This window comes from Apium graveolens, chromosome 6 (genome assembly GCF_009905375.1).
Source record: "Apium graveolens cultivar Ventura chromosome 6, ASM990537v1, whole genome shotgun sequence".
NCBI classification, from domain to species: Eukaryota; Viridiplantae; Streptophyta; class Magnoliopsida; order Apiales; family Apiaceae; genus Apium; species Apium graveolens.
Window position 1 is genome coordinate 32,012,105 of NC_133652.1, and position 23,396 is coordinate 32,035,500.

The 23,396-nt window shown below is 34.8% G+C and overlaps 1 protein-coding gene across 1 annotated transcript; it reads left to right on the plus strand.

The window, feature by feature from the left end:
- Window positions 1–16,770: 16,770 nt before the first annotated feature.
- Window positions 16,771–22,442, plus strand: LOC141668681 (homeobox-leucine zipper protein HDG5). The gene is made up of 12 exons (XM_074475667.1): window positions 16,771–16,967; window positions 17,294–17,469; window positions 17,589–17,770; window positions 17,884–18,001; window positions 18,435–18,623; window positions 19,239–19,724; window positions 19,853–19,954; window positions 20,095–20,310; window positions 20,439–20,607; window positions 20,760–21,028; window positions 21,150–21,245; window positions 21,488–22,442. Exons 2-12 carry the CDS (start codon window positions 17,311–17,313, stop codon window positions 21,956–21,958), a joined length of 2,457 nt encoding a protein of 818 aa, XP_074331768.1. The 5' UTR covers window positions 16,771–16,967; window positions 17,294–17,310; the 3' UTR covers window positions 21,959–22,442.
- Window positions 22,443–23,396: the final 954 nt, after the last annotated feature.

Below are 23,396 nucleotides of genomic sequence, written 5' to 3' on the forward strand. Positions count from 1 at the left end.
ATAATGATAAGAAAAAGGGAAATAAAAAGGAACTGAAGTGGAAAGGGATTTAAAGGCAAAAGAGTTTGAGGTATGATAAGGGAGTCGGGTATGAGGAAACCCTAAAGACTCATAGCAATAGAAATAGAAAAGTATGTAATCGTCAGGATGATGATGATTCACCATGAGTTAAAATTGATGGTTGAGGGCATAAGAGATACATATATTTTATCCCCCATAAGTTGGGAAGATTCGAGGAAACCTTGAGATAATTTGAAGGATAAATAATGAGACGCGGATAGACTAAGGAGACAAGGAAGTAAGAAATTAGGAAAATTGGATGAAGGAAGTGACCTTCAAGAATGTGAAGTGTAAGATCGGTGGCTTGATACCCAGATAGGGAGACGCCAGGTATGAGAGATATCCCAACATTGAGGTGACTGTTGAGATAAACAACAAAAGTAAATAAGGAATTATTAAGAAGAAGTTCACGTTGAACACGACCAATATCTTCCAGAACATCCTTGTTATCGTTACCAAATTAGGCAAGACAAGCGGATAATCGTTGTTATCTTTTGGAGGCCATATGGATTGACCTCAATTTGAATAAGGATGCTATTATGAAGTTAGGTATAGACTATCGAGGTGGGAATGATGAATATGATAATCTATCAAGGAAATATGACTTGATTTATTCGTGGAAGGATGCAGGTACCTTTTAAAGGTGGAATTAAGGATAGAACATTGGTAACTTAAAATGAATCCTAGGGGAATGCATAAAGGTTGGCATTTCACCCTTAATAGGGATAGTATGAGTTTTGACAGTATGAATTGGAAAGGATTAAGGTAATAATAACCTTTAAGGATCAGTGGAGAAATTTTTCAGAAGTATATAGACAATGGTTCTAGTATTAGTAAATGGTATTTTGATATGCCCTGTATATAGGGAATACAGGAGGAACGATTGAACGATAACCTTAGAGGTTTTACAAGGAGAAAGGAAATATTCGAAGTTCTCAAGAATAAAAATGTTGATAAAGGAAATATGACATAATTATAATGATGCCAAGTGGGGCACGTGTTAAACCACGAGAAAGTATGGATCGAACCAGTAAAGGTCGAAATTGTTCAGGGCAATTAGGACTTAAAAAAAAAAAAAGATGTTCTAATTATGATTGAGAGTCAGTCATGACAGTGATTAACCTCTAAAGACTGAGGCAATAACTTATGGAAAAATGGTGATTTTTTTTACTCATCAGATTTTAAGGAAAGCATTTTCACATAAGCTGTGATTGAAATAAGGTAGAAATTTATTGGAGGTGGTTAATGTGACATTGACTGTAAGGAAATTTTACTATCAGGAAAGGCCAAAGAGGTGGCCGACACTTTAAAGGTAAGAGGATAATTATAGGCGCTCGTGCGAGAGGAATACAGTGATGATGGTTAAAGCTGTGAAGGTTGTATTATGGTTTGGAAGATTGACATTCCTTCTGATGACTGTGCAATACCCGACCGTAATAGTAGTTGGTAAAGGTTTAATTCGCGTAATCGCCATGAACGGGCTATCTATCTTAGGAGGTCCTATCTTGAGATAAGCCAGGACCATGTTTCAAAAAAAAGGGGACTAGACGAACCTTTGAGTTAAGTCTTCTATTTAAGGCATATGATTAAAAATGGTATTAACCTGCTATCGTTGCTTTGATTGAAACTCTTCTGCAAATTTTATCTGCTTCATGTCATGAAAGCACATCAGAGTTTGGAGTGTTCTTCATGAATTGTGATTGGTGGTTATGTTAACTCCTTAGGAGAATTTGATATGACATGTATAGACTCCGTATGGTTAGATATTAAGATTTTATGGAAAAATGAATGACGACAGTAGGTCAGTGGTGGACCATAGTAAGGCAGCAATGATTCTGCGAGTATTGAGCTGATTACAACCGTGAGAGTTGTATTGGAATGGATGTTGAGATTGAGTACCACTAATCGGGTCGTGGTAGTGTATAAGTTATCATTGATAGACTAATTAAGTAGAGTATCTACCTAGTGAATAATTATTCTTTCTTATCAATAGAGAGTCGTATTATTATACGAGGAAGGTTGCGGTGCAAGTATAGAATTCTAGTAACGATGATGTATAGAATGAGATCCCAGATTCGATTTTCGATGTCGAGGGAGTTTCAAAGGTGATTATATATAAGCTCGAGGAAGAGTGTGGGTCCATGGAATGATGGACGGAATAGAAATATTTAGGCATGGGAAATACGATGCTATAATACTTGATGCTGATATAAATACGTTTATGTTTTGTTCTCCTATGACAAACCTCTATAATTCAGAGGTAGGTTCCAAGCCAGATATTTTGTGGCAGTATATATATTTTTTTATATATACAATTCTCTTCAGTTCGTTCTTTTCTCTTCTTTTCATTTCATGTAATCTGAGAAGAACAACCCTTCCAGAAGGGGAGGTATTGCCGAATGACTATCTATCTGTGTGATAGAAGCCTAGTAGGATACCATCTATTGTTTAATTGCTTGTCAAGTACTAAAGGCTGGCCACCTTCTGTACTAACTATGCAATATAACAAGTGTTCATGATCATAGTGATCTCTCAACAAATTCCTTTACTTCTTTATGATTGATCAAGCTTCCAAAGATAGAGGCAGCTGAAAAAGGAGTAATAAAGTGGTGGTAGTATGCGGAATGGGAACACATTCGTAATACTAAGGTTGACGTGGTTATTAAAAGGTTATAGAACGCTAACGAGCAAAAGTATAACCAGTATAATATTAGGAACGGAAGGTGATAGCAATTACGAACTGGAAAAGAATGGGTATTGAGGAGCAAGAGCTCTAATGATTGGAAGCTATGATGAGAGTCTGTGCAATAGACTTGAAAGAAATTGGAATGATCACTTAATTCGGATTGAGTTATCTTACGACAATAGATCATATGTCATTATCGAGATGTCGCCTTATGAGATCCTTGAGGGAAGACAATTTCGATCTCCCTTATGTTAAGATGAATTTGTAGAGCGCAAGATGCTCGGACCCGCAGTAGTCCAAAGGACCAAGGATATGATAGATCTAATCAGAGGACGGCTGGTAGTAGCCCAAGATGGTCATGATAAGTATGTTGATTTGACACGAAAGGATAAAGAGTATGAAATAGGGGACCTAGTAATGTTATAAGTATCCCTTGGAAAGGATTGATGAGGTTCGGAAAGAAAGGAAAGCTAAGTCTACAATTTGTTGGACCCTTGGATATATTAAGACGTTTGGGAAGTTAGCATATGAGCTAGCCCTAACCCCGAACATGTAGCAGGTCGTAACATGTTTCACGTATCAATGTTAATGAAGTGTAATTCAGATGCCAGATAAATAGAGGCATATGAGCGCATAGATATGCAACCCGACGTAACCTATATGGAGCAACCAGGAAGGGTTATAGAGTGAAAAGGAACAAGTGCTTAGGAGAAGGATTATCAAACTAGGCAGAGTTTGGTGGTAGAACCACAATGTGGGAAAATTGACTCGAGAGTTAGAAAGTGTGATGCTAAGAGAGTGTCCCCATTTGTTTTCTATCTGATTCCGGGACGGAATCCTTTTAAGGAGGGGAGACTGTAATAACCCCAATTTTTGGGAATTTTTGAAACCCTTATGAATAGTGTTTTTGCTGAATGAGAAAACTTTTCATGCCACGCTATGTAGGGGTTCTGTTATTGATCTTATGGGATATTATTAGTACTCTATGTGGTATATAAGTGTATGTAAAGATCGTCAGAATCCAATTCCGAACACTTTGGTTTTTCCCGGAAATCCACTAGATACGGAAAGAATTGAGAAAAAGGTAACAGGATAAAAAGGATTTAAATTAAAGGATTATAATAGAGGATCATAAAAAGGAATATAATGTATTGAGAAAGGTTAAGGGAACCTAAGTAATAAGATCCCGGGTATGATCCTTCAAACGATAAACGAGAACGAAAGTTAAGCGAACCGTATAGCAGATCAGCGGTCATTAGGCAAATGATTAGGAAGTTAATCAAAGGGATTAATGGGAATGATGTCATCCAACCAATAGAAAGAAGACAAGGAAGGAAGGATGACATCATGTGGATGAGATAAGCATGACATGGGAAGGAGGAGGTGTGGTGGCTTTGTAACCACACAAATCCAAGGGCAAGAAGGTAAATTACTAAATCAAAAACAAAAAAACCAAATCAACCAACCAAAAAAAATCAAAACAAGGCAAAGCACAAAATTCTCTCTTCTTCTTTCTCCATGGAAGCTCACGGGTCCTTTTCTTAATTTTTGAAGATCCAAGCTCCTCCACTTACTATTTAGCAAGGTAATTATCCTAGCTTCTCCTAGTTAAGTTACATACTTCCTATAAGTTTAAGCTTCTAAATCCAAGCCAATCTTTTTCTATAAATCATCAAAGAAGATGGTGAATAGTGTTTTCAAGAACTAAAATTTGTGTTCTTGAAGTTTTGTTTAGATTAAGCTTGGATAAGGGCTTTAAAGATGATTCCAAGCCATCCCCTTGATTCTCCACTCTCCAAGGAAGGTATAATCTCTTGACCAAGCTTTGTTATTGAAAGTCAAGAGCATAAAATGAGTATTAGAGTTCATGAGAGGCTTGATGATTGTGTATGTAGAGATTAATGGGTTTTGGGTTGTTTTTGAAGTTGTAAATCTTGGTTGTTGATTAATGAACTTAAGTGTAGTTTAAATTCATGATAAAGAATAGTATAAATGGTTAATGTGGATTTGTTGGGATTGTTATGATGTGATAAGGATGGATGTTTGTTGTATGATGGATTTGAGGTTGGATTTGGGGTTGATTTGGAATGGGTTTGAATGGTTTAAAAATATTGGAAATCGCGTAAACATAGCCGTCGTAACGTCCGATTTTCTTTGGACTGTTTTTGTGCACAGCATTAGGACCCGAGAACCCCCTGCTAGATTATGACCACTGCCATGTTTAGATAGCTCATGTTACGAGCTTCGTTTTGATATGTAGTTCGTTCGATTCCGATTTACGGTTTAGGAGAAACGACCGTTTCAAGTAACGGCGTTTCGCGAGCGAAACTTTTTCCCCTCGCCTTACTTTGAAATGTAGGTTAAAGACCAAAAAGGGTTAATTAATGCATGAAACATTTATGGTAAGTGTTTAAGGCAGTTGGTAAGTCACTCGCGAAGGAATCGCTTTAAAACTCGTAAAGGTTAAATTATTAAAAATGGTGGAGCCGAGGGTACCCGAGTGACTTAAGCGAATCAGTGAGCGCAAAACAAGCGTTAGAGTCTAAGTTAGTTAAAGTATAGATTTACAAGTGACTTTGGTTTAATTCCAACTTACTTGTTGTTTATAGGTTACCAGACTCGTCCCGAGCCATTCGTAACCCCCAGTCGCTCAGGCAAGTATTCTATCCGTTATACTGTTGTTGTGATGTATATATGTATATGCATTATCTTGCGATAGATGCATGATGTTTATATTAGCAAATGTTGCAATATATTGAAGCATGCTGTTATGGTATATATATGCATGCCTGTTTCATATTCTTGGATTATATATTTGTTGGTTAAAATGCTTATAGTTGCATAATACCTATGCTAGAGGATAGCGGTATCTTGCATATACCCTTAGTATAGGGACTCAAAGGTGAAAATATTTTCTAAACCGGGAGTCGAGGATCCCGAGTATAATATATATATTTATATAAATATATGGTTATAGTTTTCCAAACTATTAATCGAATAAGGTTTATTCGATAACTTTAACTTTATTTATTTATTTGAATATTATTTCGAATATTATTCGAGGGCTTATGACTCTTTTATATTATTATTGAATATTATTTGAATATTCATTCGAGGGCTTATGACTCCTTTTATTTATTTATCTGAATATTATTTGAATATTCATTCGAGGGCTTATGACTCAGTTTATATTATTTAATGAATGTTATTTGAATATTCATTTGAGGATCTATGACTCCGATTATTTGCTGAAATATATTCTTTATTTTATTAAAGAATAAGGTGTTAATAATCAAACTTATTTTCGATTATTCAAATAAAGATAATACTTTCATATAAGTATATCTTTGGTTATTTAATGTTTATTTCAAGTATAAGTTTTAATACTTCTACTTCAATTATTTTTATAAAGATTATTCTTTATGGGAATATTATTTAATTAATAATATTCAGATATTTTCTAATATTCTGGGGACTGATTTACTTCATTAAATCAGCCTTACTCCAAACACTCTTTAAAGTGTTTTCGAGTCTTCAAAATGATTTTTAAAAGTCAGAGCGGATCCCAAAACTCATTTTTATATTTAAGATCTTCCTTTTTAAAGGGGATTTAAATACTCGCTCAAAACCTGGGGAATCCGGCTCTGTGGTGTATTTTATATTCGCAACGAGGTTGCAGATTTGGTAAATGAATTGATTACTTGCCCAACGTTCGGGAAGTAAGCCCATCTCATTGAGTCGGCATAAGCGACAGGCCGGGGTACGGTCTATTATTGTGTAAGTGGCTGGGTGGCAGTCCATCAACGCGTGAGGGGCCGGGGTACGGTCTAGCGCGAGGTCCTAATGCGGCCAGGGTGATGACCGGTGAGGAATTCATCCATCTACAGTAGAAAAGGTTACTTATTGGTATCTTTGCCTGATCAGCGAGATATCGGGTTTATGCCAAAATTCTTTTCCTTTCCAAAATTCATTGGATGTTCATACTTTACATAACAGAGGTTCCAGGAAATGTTTTAGAGATATATATATGTGGATATATATATATCGGGACTAAATAAAGTATCTCATAACTTTATTTCATTCAATAATATTTCAAAGATTGAATCTATTCAAATCTTGTCTTGTAGTCTCATCTATGTGATGAACTTTTGAAACTGATTATAACTTGAATGGTGGTAGTTCAAGTAGTATTGGGAAAGATATAAGTATATTGGGGTATTTGGTAACCTCATCTTTTAAACTTATATCTAATTAATAATTGTCGTATGAATGACAAAGATTTTCAGAAAAACGTTGAGACAAGGTTAGATATATGAGATCACCTTGCAACGATATTTTTTTATACAGTTATACACTGGGACTTTGTGTATATAATGTATGGAAGAGGACTTCCAATATTTTGAAAAGTATATATGTATATATACTGAATATTTTGCGACTTCATCGCATTAAGATATCAAACTTGGTTCATTTCTTTTGACCAAGACTTTCATGAGTATTATGAGTAGGCTCATATACTATTAATCATTATACATATTATTTTGGTGGGCTTGCTGCTCACCCTTGCTTTCTTCTTTCATCACACAACAACAGATAGAAAAGATGAACAGAACCAAGCTCCCGATTCACAAGCGATCAGGAGACGTTCTGCAGTTTTCTAGAAGCATTGATGCCGCCGTAGCTGAGGTAGGAACTACCAATAGGCTAGGCTTTCAACTTTTGATGGACCAGATTTATTTATATTTATGAATTGCAATAATGGCAAAGAAATGTAAATTTATTCAGAAAACCTTTTAAGGTGTATTGGCAGATAATTGTGGAATAAAATGACTTGTGGTTATTTTTGGATGTTCATCTCTGAGACTATAACGTGTGGTGTGTGTGTTTATTGTGGGGTCACAGTACAGAGTAGTTGAGTAATTATTAAGATTGGGTGTTATTAAGGGAAATGGAACTCGTGACGACCCGGATCCCCGACCCCGGATCTGGGGGTGTTACATATCTTGTAACTTCATCTTTTCAACTTATATCCAGTTAATGATTATCTTATGAATGACAAAGATTTTCAGAAAAACGTTGAGACAAGGTTAGATATATGAGATCACCTTGCAACGATATTTTTATACAGTTATAAACTGGAACTCTGTGTATATTATACATGTCAGAGGATTTCAAAGATTGTGAAAAGTATATATGTATATATATACTGAATATTTTGCGACTTGGTCACGTTAAGATATCAACTTGGTTCATTTCTTCTTGACCAAGACTTTCATGAATACTATGAGAATGCTCATATATTGTTAATTATTATACATACTATTTCGGTGGGCTTGTTGCTCACCCTTGCTTTCTTCTTTCATCACACAACAATATATAGAAAAGATGAACAAGACCAAGCTTCCAATTCGCAAGCGGTTAGGAAACGTTCCGCAGTTTTCTGGAAGCGTTGATGCCACCGTAGCTGAGGTAGGAACTACCAATAGGCTAGGCTTTCAACTATTGATGAACCAGACTTATGTATATTATGAATTGTAATAATGGCAAAGAATATGTAAATTATTCAGAAACCCTTTTGAGGTGAAATGGTTTATAATTATGGAGTAAAATGACTTGTGTTATCTTTGGTATTCATCTCTGAGACTATAACTTGTGGTGTGTGTGTGTATATTGTGGTGTCACAGTACGCAGTAGTTGGTTGACTATTAAGATTAAGTATTGATAAGGGAAATGGAACTCGTGACAACCCGAATCCCCGACCCCGGATCTGGGGGTGTTACATTTGCTTTCTCTCCTTTGCTGAACCTCCAAATCATGAGTTCTCAGCATGCCATAGACTTCATCCAGAGTAATTATGTGCAGATCATACTGATGTCGTATGATTGAAGTCTGAGTCTCTCATTCTTCACTCAAAGCTCTCAAAAACTTTGTGTTTGAATCCTCTCGATCATACACCTTTCCCACCAAAGACAGATTATTTAGCAGAGTCAGAAATATGTCATAGATGTCAGGGAGACTCTCATCAGGCTTGGCCTCAAAGTGTTCATATTCTTGAATCAGAACAACCCTTCTATTCTTCTTGATGGCCATGGTTCCTTGACATTGAGTTTCAAGAGCATCCCAGATTTCTTTGGCGGTCTTGTAGGCTATGACGCTGTTTGACATCACAGAATCAAGACTGTTATGCAAAATGTTTCTTACCTTTGCATCTTTCAGCACAGCTACTTTCTCTTCAGGTTTCCATTATGTCTTCTCCTTCAGTTGATAGTGTTCAGCAACAGTAGGAGTTGCAGGCACCAGTTTTGTTGGCATGAAGGGTCCATCATTGATTACGTCTAGATAATCTGGATCTGTTGCTTCCAGGTACATGAGCATCTTCACCTTCCATGTTGGATATTCAGTCTTTTTTTAGAATGGGAATTTTAATTCTTTCATACTTGTTTAGAGACATTTTCAGATCGTTTCTAATTATAAATTTATCAGTGAGCTCTGATACCAATTGTTGCCCAGTAAAGATACAATTATTTAAGGTGGGTTGGATACAATTGTATAAATGTTTCGAACAAGTAATAAAATATAACAGCTTTTTATATATTTGATAAAAATTATTACAAAATCTTCTCAAGAAATACTAATGTTCTCGAGAAGTGCTAGGTCGAATGATCCTCGAGTGTTATTCACTAAGTGATGACATAAACTGTGTTTATATACTACACAGCTACAACAGATTAATCTAAGATATGCATTATCAAAAACTAACTGAAACTGATAAATATCTTAAACTAAACAGATGAAGTCCTATCTCTCAGACGTAACAGTTATCTGCTCCACATTATAAGGAACAGAACAAATCCTCTAATGCTGACTGTCTTCAAATACTGATGCCATGCAAATCCTGATGATATACCAAATCTTGACGGTATATCAGATCCTGATGATATCCAAACAGCCAGATCCTGAGCTTCTTCTGATCATTGAGAATTCAATATGTAACAAAATTTTTGAGCCTGCTTATTTATTCTTGTCTTGATTTACTGGTAGAGCATATTGATTCAATTTTAGGGTTGGTGAATCATTTTATGGTTGGTGAATCATAAATGTGGGGATTTTTTTTGTTGAGGTAATATATTTCAGTGGGAATCAACAGAAAGTATCTACCTGATTTTAAAAAAGAAAAAAGAAATAAAGATCAAATACTCCTTTGAGATTAATGGGTGGTAATTGCAATTTCATCTGAAAGGGAAGATCCATGGATGTGCTGGTATTAAGTTCATTCTTGGTGACTTTTGACTGCCCTTGATTACTGGAGAATTACTTAAATTTGAAAAATAATATTGAAACAAAAGAACAAGATCAAGTTTTTGTTCATTGCTTATTACAATATGAAAGTGGGGAAAGTATATGGGTTATATCAGTGTTCCAGAAATCGCTAGGCGTGCCAGGGCGGTGAGGGTACCTTCGAGAGATTAATCGGCAAGTCGGAGATTAATCGGACCGATTAATCGGAACATTAATCAGAATTATATAAATATTATTTTTAATTTTTATAATTATATAATGATCAACATGTCAAATATTTGTTTGAAAAAAGAAATTAAAATGGTATTAAACAATATCTACATATTTGACATGCATTATGTACTAATTATTGAGTTTACAATATTAACTTTATTTTAATTCACACTTTTAAATTAATTATAATATGTTGTTTTTATATTTTAAGTGGGAAAATAAATATATTAGATTACTTGTTACTTTTTACCAATACTTTATATTATAGATTTACATGATATTGTGTGAAATCATGAAATTAATGATTTAAAATTATAAAAACGTAAAAAAAAAAATTATTATTTTCCGGCAAAACCGTCTAGGACCAATTTTTGATCGCCTAGCCCGCCTAATCCCGATTTTGACCCAATTTTTTGAAAAACGCCTAAATCACCGCCTAGGTCCGAGTCGGGGCGTTTTACCACCGCCTAACGCCTAGGTGCCGCCTAGGCGGCCGCCTAGACCGATTTTTAGAACACTTGTTATATGTGCTTTGAAATTTAATGCTTGTGAGAGACTTATCATCTTTTACATGATCTAATTTTCATGTTGGGTGCCTTAATTAATAATGAACCGTATGCTCTATTTGTTTATCAAGTTATCCACTTGTTAGCCATTTTATATTATATTATACCCATACCCAAGCCTCATTAAAACCTTAACAAAGACCTTTTGATTCATGTATACATTTATACGAAGTAGTGGATAACCAAGCATATGGTAGCACATGTATATTGATTGAACTTGAGTGAAACACTTGCACCTATACACTTGTGCGAGTTGAGAGTCATGAGTGATTTATATCCATAGCATGCTTACTTACTGATTGTGAATTTTATGTATAATTCATGAACTTTTTGTCTATCGAGACATTTTATGCATACTTGGATTGTTTTGTGTTAATTGATGCTTAAGTGAGAGTACTTATACTTTTAAACACTTTTAGGTTATTATGTGATTGAGGTTTATCATGTGTGGAGTACCATGATATGTTACATGCTTGAGAGGCTTGGTGATTGAAAATATTTGATTTTGTGGGTACATTTTCAATAGGCCTTCACGAGACAAAACTCGTCCTACTAGGACTGCCTAGGGGTTTAACGGCTTGTTGCATATGCTCCACTTGATTTAGTAAAACACTTCATTTGATTTTTATTAGATTCGAATTAAAAAAAAGTAGTAATTGGTATTTAACAGCCTATTATTAGTCTTCGTGGGAACGCATTATTATACTACTTGTTGCGATACGTGCTCTTGCATTAAGTTTGTAAAACCGACAACATTGATTGTAACCGCTAAATCCACCCATGAAACTTAGCATCTCGTCCTCTGCAGTGGTATCTATCAAAGTGTCTATCCTTAGAAGAAGAAAACAAACCTTTGGACATGCATCACTCATGCCAATGAAGTCAACATACATTCTCCACTCTCCAGTAGCCTTCTTCACCATCATCGGATACCCAACCATTTTGGGAATTATATTTCCTCAATAAACCCGGCCTCCCAGAGCTTTTCTACCTCATGTTTTATGTCCTTTTGCCTTTTCGGAGCAAACTCTTCTTCTTCTGCTTTATCGTCTTTCGATTAGGGTCGACATTTAGCTTATGAGTTATTAATTAAGGATCAATAGCGGCATATCAGTTGTTGACCATGCAAAAACATCACTGGTCCCTTGCAAAAACTTTGTTGACTTCTCTTTAAGGGGTTCCTCTGAAGAAGCTCCAGTGGAAGTTGTCTTCTCTGGATCGTTAGGAGCCAAGGGAATCGAGACTAAATCTTTCGCTAGCTTCCCTCATTTCGTATCATTCTCACGGATGTCCATGTCTTCAATGGGTAGAACTTTCCCCTTTACTCCATCTTCCCTCAACAAGGCTATATAACAACTTTTTTCCATCTTCTGATCTCATCTTTCCTCTCCTACCCCATTCCTAGTTGGAAAATTAATTACCGAATTGCAGGATGAGAGGATTTCCATAAAGGCGTGTATATCTGTCCTTCCCAGGATTGCATTATAAGTTGATCCAGCCTTGACTACCACAAAGTTCAACATTTGTGTAGCTTGTCTCGGATCCTGACCCATTGTTAGTGGAAGCTTAATTAACCATTCAACTGGGCATTGGATCCCTGAAAATCCATAAATTGGCTATCATTCGGGGGCATATCAGTCGGGGTCAATTAAGAATCGTTGTATCCCATCGGAATAAAGGTGTCATATAGCATAATGTCCACTGATGCCCCCAGTTTCTACAAGGACTCTTTTTACAGAGTTGTTCCCTATGATAGCCGTTATGACTAGAGGATCATCATGAGGAAATTTTATATTTTCTAAATCAAAACTATCGAATAGCATTGATACTCCAGTCTTTTCCCGTTTTGGGGCTTCTCCAACTACATGCATGAGTTCCCGAGCATGAGTTCCCGAGCATAAGCCTTCCTTAAATTTTTAGAAGAGCCAACCGCAGTTGGTCCTCTAAAGATCATATTAATCACGGGGCCACATGGCTGGAGGTTTCTCCCCTGATCATTCGGATCTCTCATTCTATTATCAAAATTCCTTCTTCTGTTGTTATTCTTTTCACCTCTCTCAACATCCCCGGTGTACTTGCTCAACCTTCCTTTCCGAACAAAGAACTCAATCTCATCTTTCAATTGTCGTAATTCATCAGTGTCATGGCTTACATTCTTGTGGAATCGATAGTACTTGCTTTTATCTAACTTGGCAAGATCAGCCTTCAGAGTCTTGGGCCAACGGACATCTCTATCCTTTTTAAATTTCCATCAAGATTTGACTTCTAGGACTATTCAACCTAGCATATTCAATAAACTTTTATCCCGGTCCCCTTTCTTCTGGGGTGAATCAGAATCTTTGTTAACTCATGGATACTTGTCCTTTGCATCATACTCTTGATCTGTCTTCCGCTTCTTACCACCAGCGGGCTCATTATTTACCATTGTCTTCTTCATGCTTTCCTCGGCTTAAATATTTGGTATTTCAAGTATTGAGACTTATAAATAACTTATAATTATATTTTTCTTTTACATGTGCTACTGTATATCATATTATTATATAATATTTTTTAATTAACAATATGTAATATTTCGTTAAATACACACGATATGAAGTAAGGTTAATCAAATTGAAATCAAGTCTTATATATTTACGATGGAACATATATAACAGTTCAATAGATATATTTTATCCTAATTTACTACTGACAATATATATATATAATCTAAATTAATTAATTTATATAAATACACTAAATTATATTATTTGATTGGATCCATTCTATAATATTTACTGAAATATAATCATATTAATCATGACAAATGTCTTATAATTACTTCATAAAATTTCAAAAGAATTTATAAATTTACACAAATAGTTATGAAGATTGAGTCAAATTTATAAAAATAATTTTGAAAAATAAATAAATAATATTATTAAATTAGTATATGGAGTAATGTTGAAATCATTCACGAATTAAAGTTGTCAACGATTAAAATAACGCTGTATTAATCCCTATACTAGAATACAATCCATACATGAATTATATCAAGACAGTCATCTATAACATATTCTCAATACATATCTCATGCGACTTACATATATTGTTAAGTACACGTCGTCGCCATAAATATAACAATCTTGTACGGACACTTTAATACATTATCAATGAAGTTGGACGGAGACATTGTCGATTCCAAATACAACAAGTTTAAATTACCGTACACCCATAAATATTGGACCCTACAGAAACTATAATTAGCATCAACAAACTTTAACTCAAAGATTACATCTATCCAAAAATATCTCCCATAGAAAGAATTATCAAAGATTGAAAAGAAAAAAACTGGAACACTGTAAAATATTTTATCACTAAAAAGTCTAAAATATTTCGAGTGATACTTTTACCACACTTCAAATAAATTATTAAGTAATATACGTTTTATTTTATAACAAAACCCGTACTAAAGTTGTTTAAAAAATAAAAGTAACTTATTTTGTCTTTTTATGATTAAATCTAAGAACAAAACATTGCATATAATTTTAATGGCCATTTTTTTTCTTAATTTTTAAATATATTTACATCTATTTTTAAAATTGAAAGCCGAAAAAACTGATAATTAGACCGCCTTAAATGACTGCAAATGATAATTTGTTAAGATCGGTGAACAAAATGATATATGGCCCCATTTCAGTAACCAATTTAATATTTAACACACTGAAAATATTATAAAAATATTTGATGTTATATCAAGAATATCATTTCGAAACTCGGTGCATTCCAAGTTAAAATCATAAGAATATTTCGTTATCTAACACTTTGAGAAATACACTGTCACATGTGTCTTGTAGTACTTATCACTTATAAAAGTTGATGACAATAATGATTTTAATACGAAATTGAAAAATAGAAGGATCCTGAATCGCACACAAATATGTTTTTCCTTTTAATATAAAAAATATTAGGTATTCTACATCCATACTTTAGAACTTTGGATTTTATATTTCGTTTTCCTTTTCGTAGAAGATATATAAATGTAACTATATATCATAGATAATTGCAACTTTAATTTTTCAGTTTCATTCTACTTCTTCCACATTCAGCTTGCATGATTAAGAACGTAGAAATTTCATTGCAAAACGAATTTTTTTATTTAACATCTTACATCCAAAATGATAGTCGACAAGTTTTTTGATGAGTACTAGAGAATGGTCCTTGCCTCGCACGTGCTATTATGCTAGTTTATATATATATCATTGCAAAATAATTCATATTAATACATCTATACTAAATTATAATAAACGGAATATTGTATAATTTGGTTTAACCACCATTTTGATCGTCGATCATCTTGATCAAATGATTAGAACCATTACATATAGATATTAAAATAATACAAAACTCAAACTCACATATTTAAATCTATGCAACAACAACATTTATATTATTTTTAATAAAAATACAAATAAGTTCTCGGATTCGAATCATGTACGAACAACAAATTTTATTCAAATATCATATAATTGTTATTTTAGTATTTAATTATTTATATTAATTATTTGTTAGATATATTTATAACATAATTGTAAATGTATATAAATATTAATACAAACCCGTGCAGCGCACTGGATGTAAACTAGTCAGATTTTAAAAAACGAATTGGTCAAATATTCATTAACTGTTACTTTTGTATTTAATTATTTATATTAATTTTTTTAAAATTATTTATAACTAAATTGTAAATATTTAAATATTAATCGCACGAGATGTAACTAGTCAAATTCTAAAAATCGAATCGTCAAATATTCATCAATAACTTATCGGTAGTTTACGGTAATTTTGAAAAATTGAGCGTTTTTTTAGAACACTCGACCAGCTGTTAATTAATCAATCTGTTGCAAGTTCTTTCAAAAGCTTACAAACATACGATCCATAGAGCCCCTAGCTACTTCGTGAGTTCTCCATCCCGAAAATATTTATTCTAGAGATCAGATCATAGATTTATTGGAGATCTGGAAGAAAATGTAGATATATGATGATTAGTCTGTTTTCAACATACGATATCTTATATGGAGAAAGACAAAGAGTAGGTTGTAAAATGCTAAGATAACATCTACTAACGAAACTTCGTGTTAAGAGCATATTCCTTTTGATTTTTGGAAGATTGCAATTAACTTCAACTCTTCAAGTGACGTCTTATGTCTCCATGCAATTGAATGATACTCTACCATGCAAATTCTTACGTATCAACTTTTCACAATCTTTTTCTAAAGGTTAACATAAACACCAGAGATCTTGAAGACATAATTTCAGTCTTGATCACTTTGATTTTGTTGTTACATGCATGTGTCAAAAGGTATTAATTATAAAAGCAACAAATTAGGGACGAGATACAATTGGATTTGACCCCATTGATCTTAGAGATTATTGAATTTAACTCTTAGAGATTATTGAAGAAAAAGAAGAAATTGACCCTCTCATATATTTCCGATAAAATGTGCGGTCAGAAATGTGTGGCGTATTTTAATCAAAAAATTTATTTAAAAACATATACAAATGTCATTATTAATAATATTTTCATTATTGTATAAAGATATCTTTCGAGACAATCTAAATGTAAAATTTGCATCAAATATAAAATCTCGTATGCACGTTGAGATGATTAGAGATAATAAGAGCTAAGGAATGAAAATTTCAATATGCACATCTAGATAATTAGAGATAAGAGCTCAGAAAATTACAACTCAAAGTCTGAAACAGAGATGTCCGGGGGATAAGTATTTGTAAATATATGAAGGCATATGTTTACTTTTGTTGCAAAGAAACAATTAAGGGATTGACTTTTGGATGAAAGAAAACGCTCATCACTCTTGACAGTTTCTTTTTTCTAGCGCAGTTAAGTCTATGCATTTACTTACTTTGTTCCAAACTTAAAAAATAGTTGAGCTAATTTACGTACTTGCCCCATCACAAATAAATATATAGAGAGAAGACAGACATAGCTGGTGTGGAGAGTAAAAAGAGAGAGAGAGAGAGAAAGTAAATGCCAAGGCACAGTGAAGAGTCTAGATAGAAACCAAGAACACACTGGTCTTTTAGAAATAAGAGACTAGCATAAAATTAATATTTGTGTTTCTCCGTTTTCTCAAACAGACCGACAGGTAATTGTATGTTTGTACACCTCTATTTTGATGTTCTTCAAGTACTTTCATGGTGGTTTTGTGATTCACCAAAACTCAAATAGTCTCCCATGAATGTTTTGTTTCTTATTTGTTTGAAGGTGGAACAGTTTTTTCTTTGTTTACAACTTTATTCCTTGATTTATGACTTTTTTGTGGTTTTCTTCACATATACAGATGTTTGTATCTGCCTTTCTTTCCTCGTGTTCTTTTGATGGTTGTTTTGTTTTACTAGCTAGTGTTTTTGTCTTTGAAGTTGCATCTGTCTTGTTTTAATCTTAATTTTGTTTGTCTCTTGTGTTTTTCAGAGTTGAATCTTGGAAAGATGTATGGAGATTGTCAAGTGATGTCGAACATGGGTTCTGCAGGAAATGGTGCACCAATTCATCCTTCAGATTCATTCTTTTCTTCACAGATTCAGAACCCTAATTTCAACTTCATGTCCAACATGCCATTCTCTAATATTTACCCATCCTTTCTTCCGGTAAGTAATTATACATCTCTTGTTTTTATTTTATCATGTCAACAGCATATATATGCGGCTTGTAACATTTTTTGTGTAGTTGCATGTTTTTAACATGTTATTTTGTAAATTAATTGCAGAAAGAATTAGACAGTGTGCCAACACTAAAGAGGGGGAAGGAAGAGATGGAAAGTGGGTCCGGTGGCAGCGAACAGATTGAAGGAGGCCTCTCCGGAAACGAGCAAGACACTGCACAACAGCCTCCGTCGAAGAAGAAGCGCTACCACAGACACACCGCTCATCAGATCCAAGAGATGGAAGCGTATGAACTCTCAACTGTAACTAATTTGCACTAGTGTGTCAGCTTAGATGGATAATTTGATTAATTACTGCATAGTGTGTGATAAGTAATGAATTAGTAATGAAATTTGACAGGCTGTTTAGAGAATGCCCGCACCCGGATGACAAACAAAGGATGAAACTAAGCCAAGATTTAGGCCTTAAGCCAAGACAAGTGAAGTTTTGGTTCCAAAACCGACGAACCCAAATGAAGGTAAGCCTGGACCCACTTAACTAGCTATACTCACTAGCACTAATTTGTCAAGAGATCAATTAATCTTATTGCCAGCTACTACAAGACTTTACTAGATTGTACTACACATATTTCACAGCATGTAAGAGTAGATTTTATTACAAAGCTACTAAAATGTTGAAAAAGAGGGGGTATCATCATAAATAATTTACAGTGTGAATAGGAGTAATAAATTGAAGCAGTTGGGGGAACAGTCAACTCCTCTACCTCCTGCAACAATAGCATCCGAGAGGAACACAATATTAATGTCTTTGCATTTAGGGTTTTGTGTTCCTATGTCCATGCCAGTTGTGTCCAAACACTACTAAAAATGCATGTGCAATGCATACTTGTAGTTATTATTATAACTAATGTGGTCCGTTTCTTATTTAATTTGATTTGATTCTGGAAATAGGCACAGCAGGACCGAGCTGATAATTCTGTACTCCGAACTGAGAATGATAATTTAAAGAGCGAGAATTATAGACTTCAGGCTGCATTAAGGAACATAATTTGCCCAGATTGTGGAGGTCCAGCTATGCTTGGAGACATGAGTTTTGATGCTCAACAACTTCGCATTGAAAATGCTCGCCTCAAAGAGGAGGTATACATATATTTGTGTCCTTTTTTTTCTGTATTTTCCACTAATTAGTTATTGATATTTGTACATGCATGTTTCATTATTCTAAGATATATCTCTTTTGTTGGCAAAAAAAAGAAGATATATCTCTTTTCATTCCTCATTTTTAATCTGAAATATTAGAAAGCTACTGTATATCATATGTCTCATTTACTTCTGTTTAGAATTATTTTACTAAATTACATATTAGGAAAATTACAGATAAAAATGTGCACATTTTTCTTACTGGAGCCATACACACAAACCAAATGTAGACAAATAAATATGTATATATTATACATTGTACAGTTGTACATATATATATATATATATATATATATATATATAGAAAACAAAAGCCAGCAGTGAGTTGTGAGTGTTTTGCATGAATTACTAATATGAGCAGTTTCATGTGACCAATTTAAACTGTAGCAACGAGTTATGATTATTTATTTCATGTGTGAACTTAACAAAAAACTAATTATCGCTACTGTCATTTAGGCGAACATTGAATATAATACATATTAAGCATATGTTTAATTAATTATAACTTGATAAAATAATTTAATTATTCTAATTTGAGGCACTTGATGATTTCAGTTTGAGAAGGTTTGTGCTATAGTTTCAAGATATGGTGGGCGTTCAATGCAAGCTGCAATTGGACAGGCAGCTCCTCTTATGTCCCCTTCATTGGAACTAGACATGAGTTTCTATCCAAGGCCATTTGATCAGGATTCACTTGCAAACTGCACCTCCATGTTTTCTGTCCCTCTCATGCCCGAAAACTCTTCTCATTTTTCGGGAGCGGGTGGGCTTTTGATCATGGATCAAGAGAAAGCTCTAGCACTGGATCTGGCTTTATCTTCTGTCAACGAATTAGTGAAGATGTGTCAAGGTGCCGAACCTCTTTGGATTCAGACGAACGATGGAAAAGAAGTGCTCAATGTTGAAGAGTACAACAAGATGTTTCCGTGGCCAATGAGTCTCGGACAGCTTCCAAGCGAGCAGTTGAGGACTGAGGCCTCGCGTCACACTGCAGTTGTTATCATCAATAGTATCACTTTAGTTGATGCATTTCTTGATGCTGTAAGTTATATTACTGTACAACTATGCATTTAACTTACCAACTCGTATCCATTTACTCTTTTAAATAAAACTTGCTTATTAATTTACACGAATTATTTGCTTAAATTTATTGCCTTGTTTTTCAATAGGACAAGTGGGTGGAAATGTTTCCTTCCATTATATCAAGAGCAAGAACTCTGCAAGTAGTTGCATCCGGTGCTTCTGGAAATGCTAATGGCTCTCTTCATCTAGTAAGTAAATCTGAATTATGTTTGGATAAAGATACTCGTGAGTATCAAAGTGAATCACACGTATAGTTTTTACTTTGACCATACAATTATTTTTTACTCGATTATTGCAATTAATTAATGTTGATCATTATGGGAATCAGATGTACGCAGAAATGCAAGTACCATCACCTCTGGTGCCCACAAGAGAAGCTCATTTCCTGCGCTACTGCCACCAAAATGTGGAGGAGGGAACTTGGGTTATAGTTGATTTTCCCCTCGATAGCCTCCAAGATTATAACTATCCACCCACATTCCCCATGTACAAGAGAAAGCCTTCTGGATGCATCATTCAAGATATGCCCAATGGATACTCAAGGGTGACCATTATAACATTCTCACTCTTTATTTCTTCATATCGTTGCTTTATGTTATAACTGCAGTAATGTTTAAGGCTATAAACACTATTACTTGCACTAATCAGCCTAGATTAAATAAATTTGTATAGGTGACATGGGTAGAGCATGTGGAGGTCGAGGATAAACCGGTGCATCAGATCTTCAATCAGTTTGTGAATTCTGGCTTGGCCTTTGGAGCACAACGCTGGTTAGCTGTCTTACAAAGACAATGTGAGAGGCTTGCTAGCCTCATGGCCCGGAATATATCTGACCTTGGAGGTTTGTATTATTAGTTTGCCTTTTTTTCCTCATTTAGGTGATCGTGAATTACACAAATATAAATACTCACACGTTCACATCTTCACTGACACTTGAGAAAATCTCACACTGATGAATTTCTGTTATTTTCATTTGTTTTTAACTGAATTTAGTGATATCATCTCCGGAAGCAAGAACAAACTTGATGAATTTGGCTCAAAGAATGATAAGAACATTCTGTGTCAGCCTAAGCAGTTCAAGTGGGCAATCATGGACAGCTCTTTCAGACTGTCCGGAGGATACTATCAGAATAACTACAACAAAAGCAACGGAGCCTGGACATCCCAACGGTTTAATTCTCAGTGCAGTATCTACTACTTGGCTGCCATATTCTCATTACCAAGTCTTTGATCTCCTAAGGGATGAACGCAGAAGAGCTCAGGTTCTATTAATTTGCCAATCTATATGAGTGAATTCATATTTTTCCTTGATTGCTAACCACAGGACACTGCACACACACACACATGAAAAGAAATATTTTTATTGTTTCATGTACATCTCAGATGGAAGTTCTCTCCAATGGGTATTCCTTGAATGAGGTGGCTCACATTGCAAATGGTTCCCATCCCGGGAATTGCATTTCTCTCCTTCGCATAAATGTAAGTAAATGTTGTTACACTTTTATTATTGCACTTTCTTTGTTATTAGCTGGTTGAATCGGCCTGAGGAATCACTGTGCTTAATTTTTTTATCAGTTCAGCTCTCTTTAAACATATTTTTTTAGGCTTGAATGAGCAATAGTATAAAGTACTACTACACATTCAATGTATTACATTCTTATTTTGTAGAAAATATGCATGTTTAAATTTAATCATGTTTATCTACTATTTTACACACGCAGGTTGCAAGCAACTCATCACAGACCGTGGAGTTCATGCTGCAGGAGAGCTGTACTGACGAGTCCGGGAGTCTAGTTGCCTACACCACCCTCGATGTAGACGCCGTTCAACTAGCTATGAATGGTGAAGATCCATCCTGCATTCCTATTCTTCCCCTTGGTTTTGTGATTGTCCCCATGAACCAAAACAACAACAATGATACACAAGACTCTGGCTGTCTCCTCACTATTGGCCTCCAAGTCCTTGCCAGCACCGTCCCAAATGCAAAGCTCAACCTGTCAAGTGTCACTGCTATCAACAACCACATCTGCACCACCATTCACCAAATCAACACTGCACTCGGTGGTGCCAGCACGAGCGGATGCCATGACAGCAGCGGCCTCATATCTGGTAGAATATCATCTGAAGAATCACCATCCGAGGCGCAAAAGAAAGACAGTGGTAGTGGTAGCACCTCTAAGGAAAGCCAGTAAATCAAGATATCGAAATCTTCCAATTAAGCACAGTATGGGGGGTTTCGATTTTTCTTCTCTTGTTTACTCTTTCGTTTTTTTTTTGGGTTGTTAAATGATGGGAATTAAGATTAAGTTTAAAGGACAAAGATGTGAAGAAACTTAGAAGTGACTCTGGTTAAATAAAAGTTGGTATACAGGTAGGTGCAACTGTAACTGGTGTATGCATGGGCTTAAATGCATTGTAAGATTGATAATCATCATCAGTACAGAGTCTAGTGAATGCATGTGGGATGGGGGTAATGAATAGTAGGGGGATGTAACCAGGTCCAGATTGGTGTTAATTGAAGTCAAGAACGCACCAGATAAATCCTTGCCAGGCCAGTTGGCCTTTTACCAATTTCCAAGGATGGTGGTTCGGGAATTGACTTCTTTCTTTTATGCTACTAGTACTTTCTTTAACTATTCCTTTATGAATCGACTATTTCTTCAATTACTGTTTTGTAAGGTTCTTTCTCTTCTCCTAATTTGCAGTATGCACACACTGACTGACACTCCCTCACCCCCACATACACATACTTTGCCACATTTCACTTTTGTATAGTCAATGTCACTATATTAATGTCCCACTACATATCACATGCTTGCACCACACCTGCGTGTGATTCCGTTCAAGTATTAGAATTGTTTTTCAGAGTGACTTTTTAGATTATTAGCGAGTAATACCGTTCAAGTATTAGAGTTGTTTTTACAGAGGATTTTTCAGTTGTTAGATAAATGCTTTTCGATCTTCATTTCTTGCTCATCTTGAAAACTAGCTCATTGTTTTCATCTGTTGATATTGCCAAGATGTATATAATTGCATCCATTTTTCTTGATACATTGTGTCAGTGGTTGTAACAAATGTTTGGGAATCTCATTACTTTTTACCTATATGTTGAATAAATAATATGATGGTAGAATTATAAAATGAATTACGATGCTAACTATTAACAAGGTAAGGACAGATACAAGAATCAACGAGAAACTAAATGACTGACACATGATTGAGGTTTTGGGGAAGTTGGTCTGTTATCAGAGTTCCTAAATTTGTACTCCTGTAGACGTTAAATAACATATGATCCATGCTCCTTGGCTACTCCGTATCTTCCTTGTCCTGATAGCCTCATCCAGCCAGATTCACAGAATTATTTACACAGGGAGGAATCTCATACCTCATCATTTCGATTCCTCCATGGTTCTATTCCACGAATTTTATTTTGTCATCGTCAGATTGTAGTTTAAACTTTTTTCTCTCATTTTCTTTGGTTTCATCATTCATGTTCTTCTCCACCAGCTCCTTAAACATGGAAGACTGGAGGAGTATGCCAAGTGCTGTTGATGATGACTTGTTAGAAGGGTTACTCTCCATCTTTCTTTTGACGCTTTCTTGATGAAAACAAACTGAATGGGCACCTGA

What these genes read in the sequence shown, in the direction of transcription:
- LOC141668681 (XM_074475667.1), top strand. Translation starts at nt 17,311, where the DNA reads ATGTATGGAGATTGTCAAGTGATGTCGAACATGGGTTCTGCAGGAAAT. An exon ending in TTTACCCATCCTTTCTTCCG is followed by an intron (nt 17,470 to 17,588) that starts GTAAGTAATTAT and finishes AATTAATTGCAG; the next exon opens with AAAGAATTAGACAGTGTGCC. An exon ending in ATGAACGCAGAAGAGCTCAG is followed by an intron (nt 21,029 to 21,149) that starts GTTCTATTAATT and finishes TGTACATCTCAG; the next exon opens with ATGGAAGTTCTCTCCAATGG.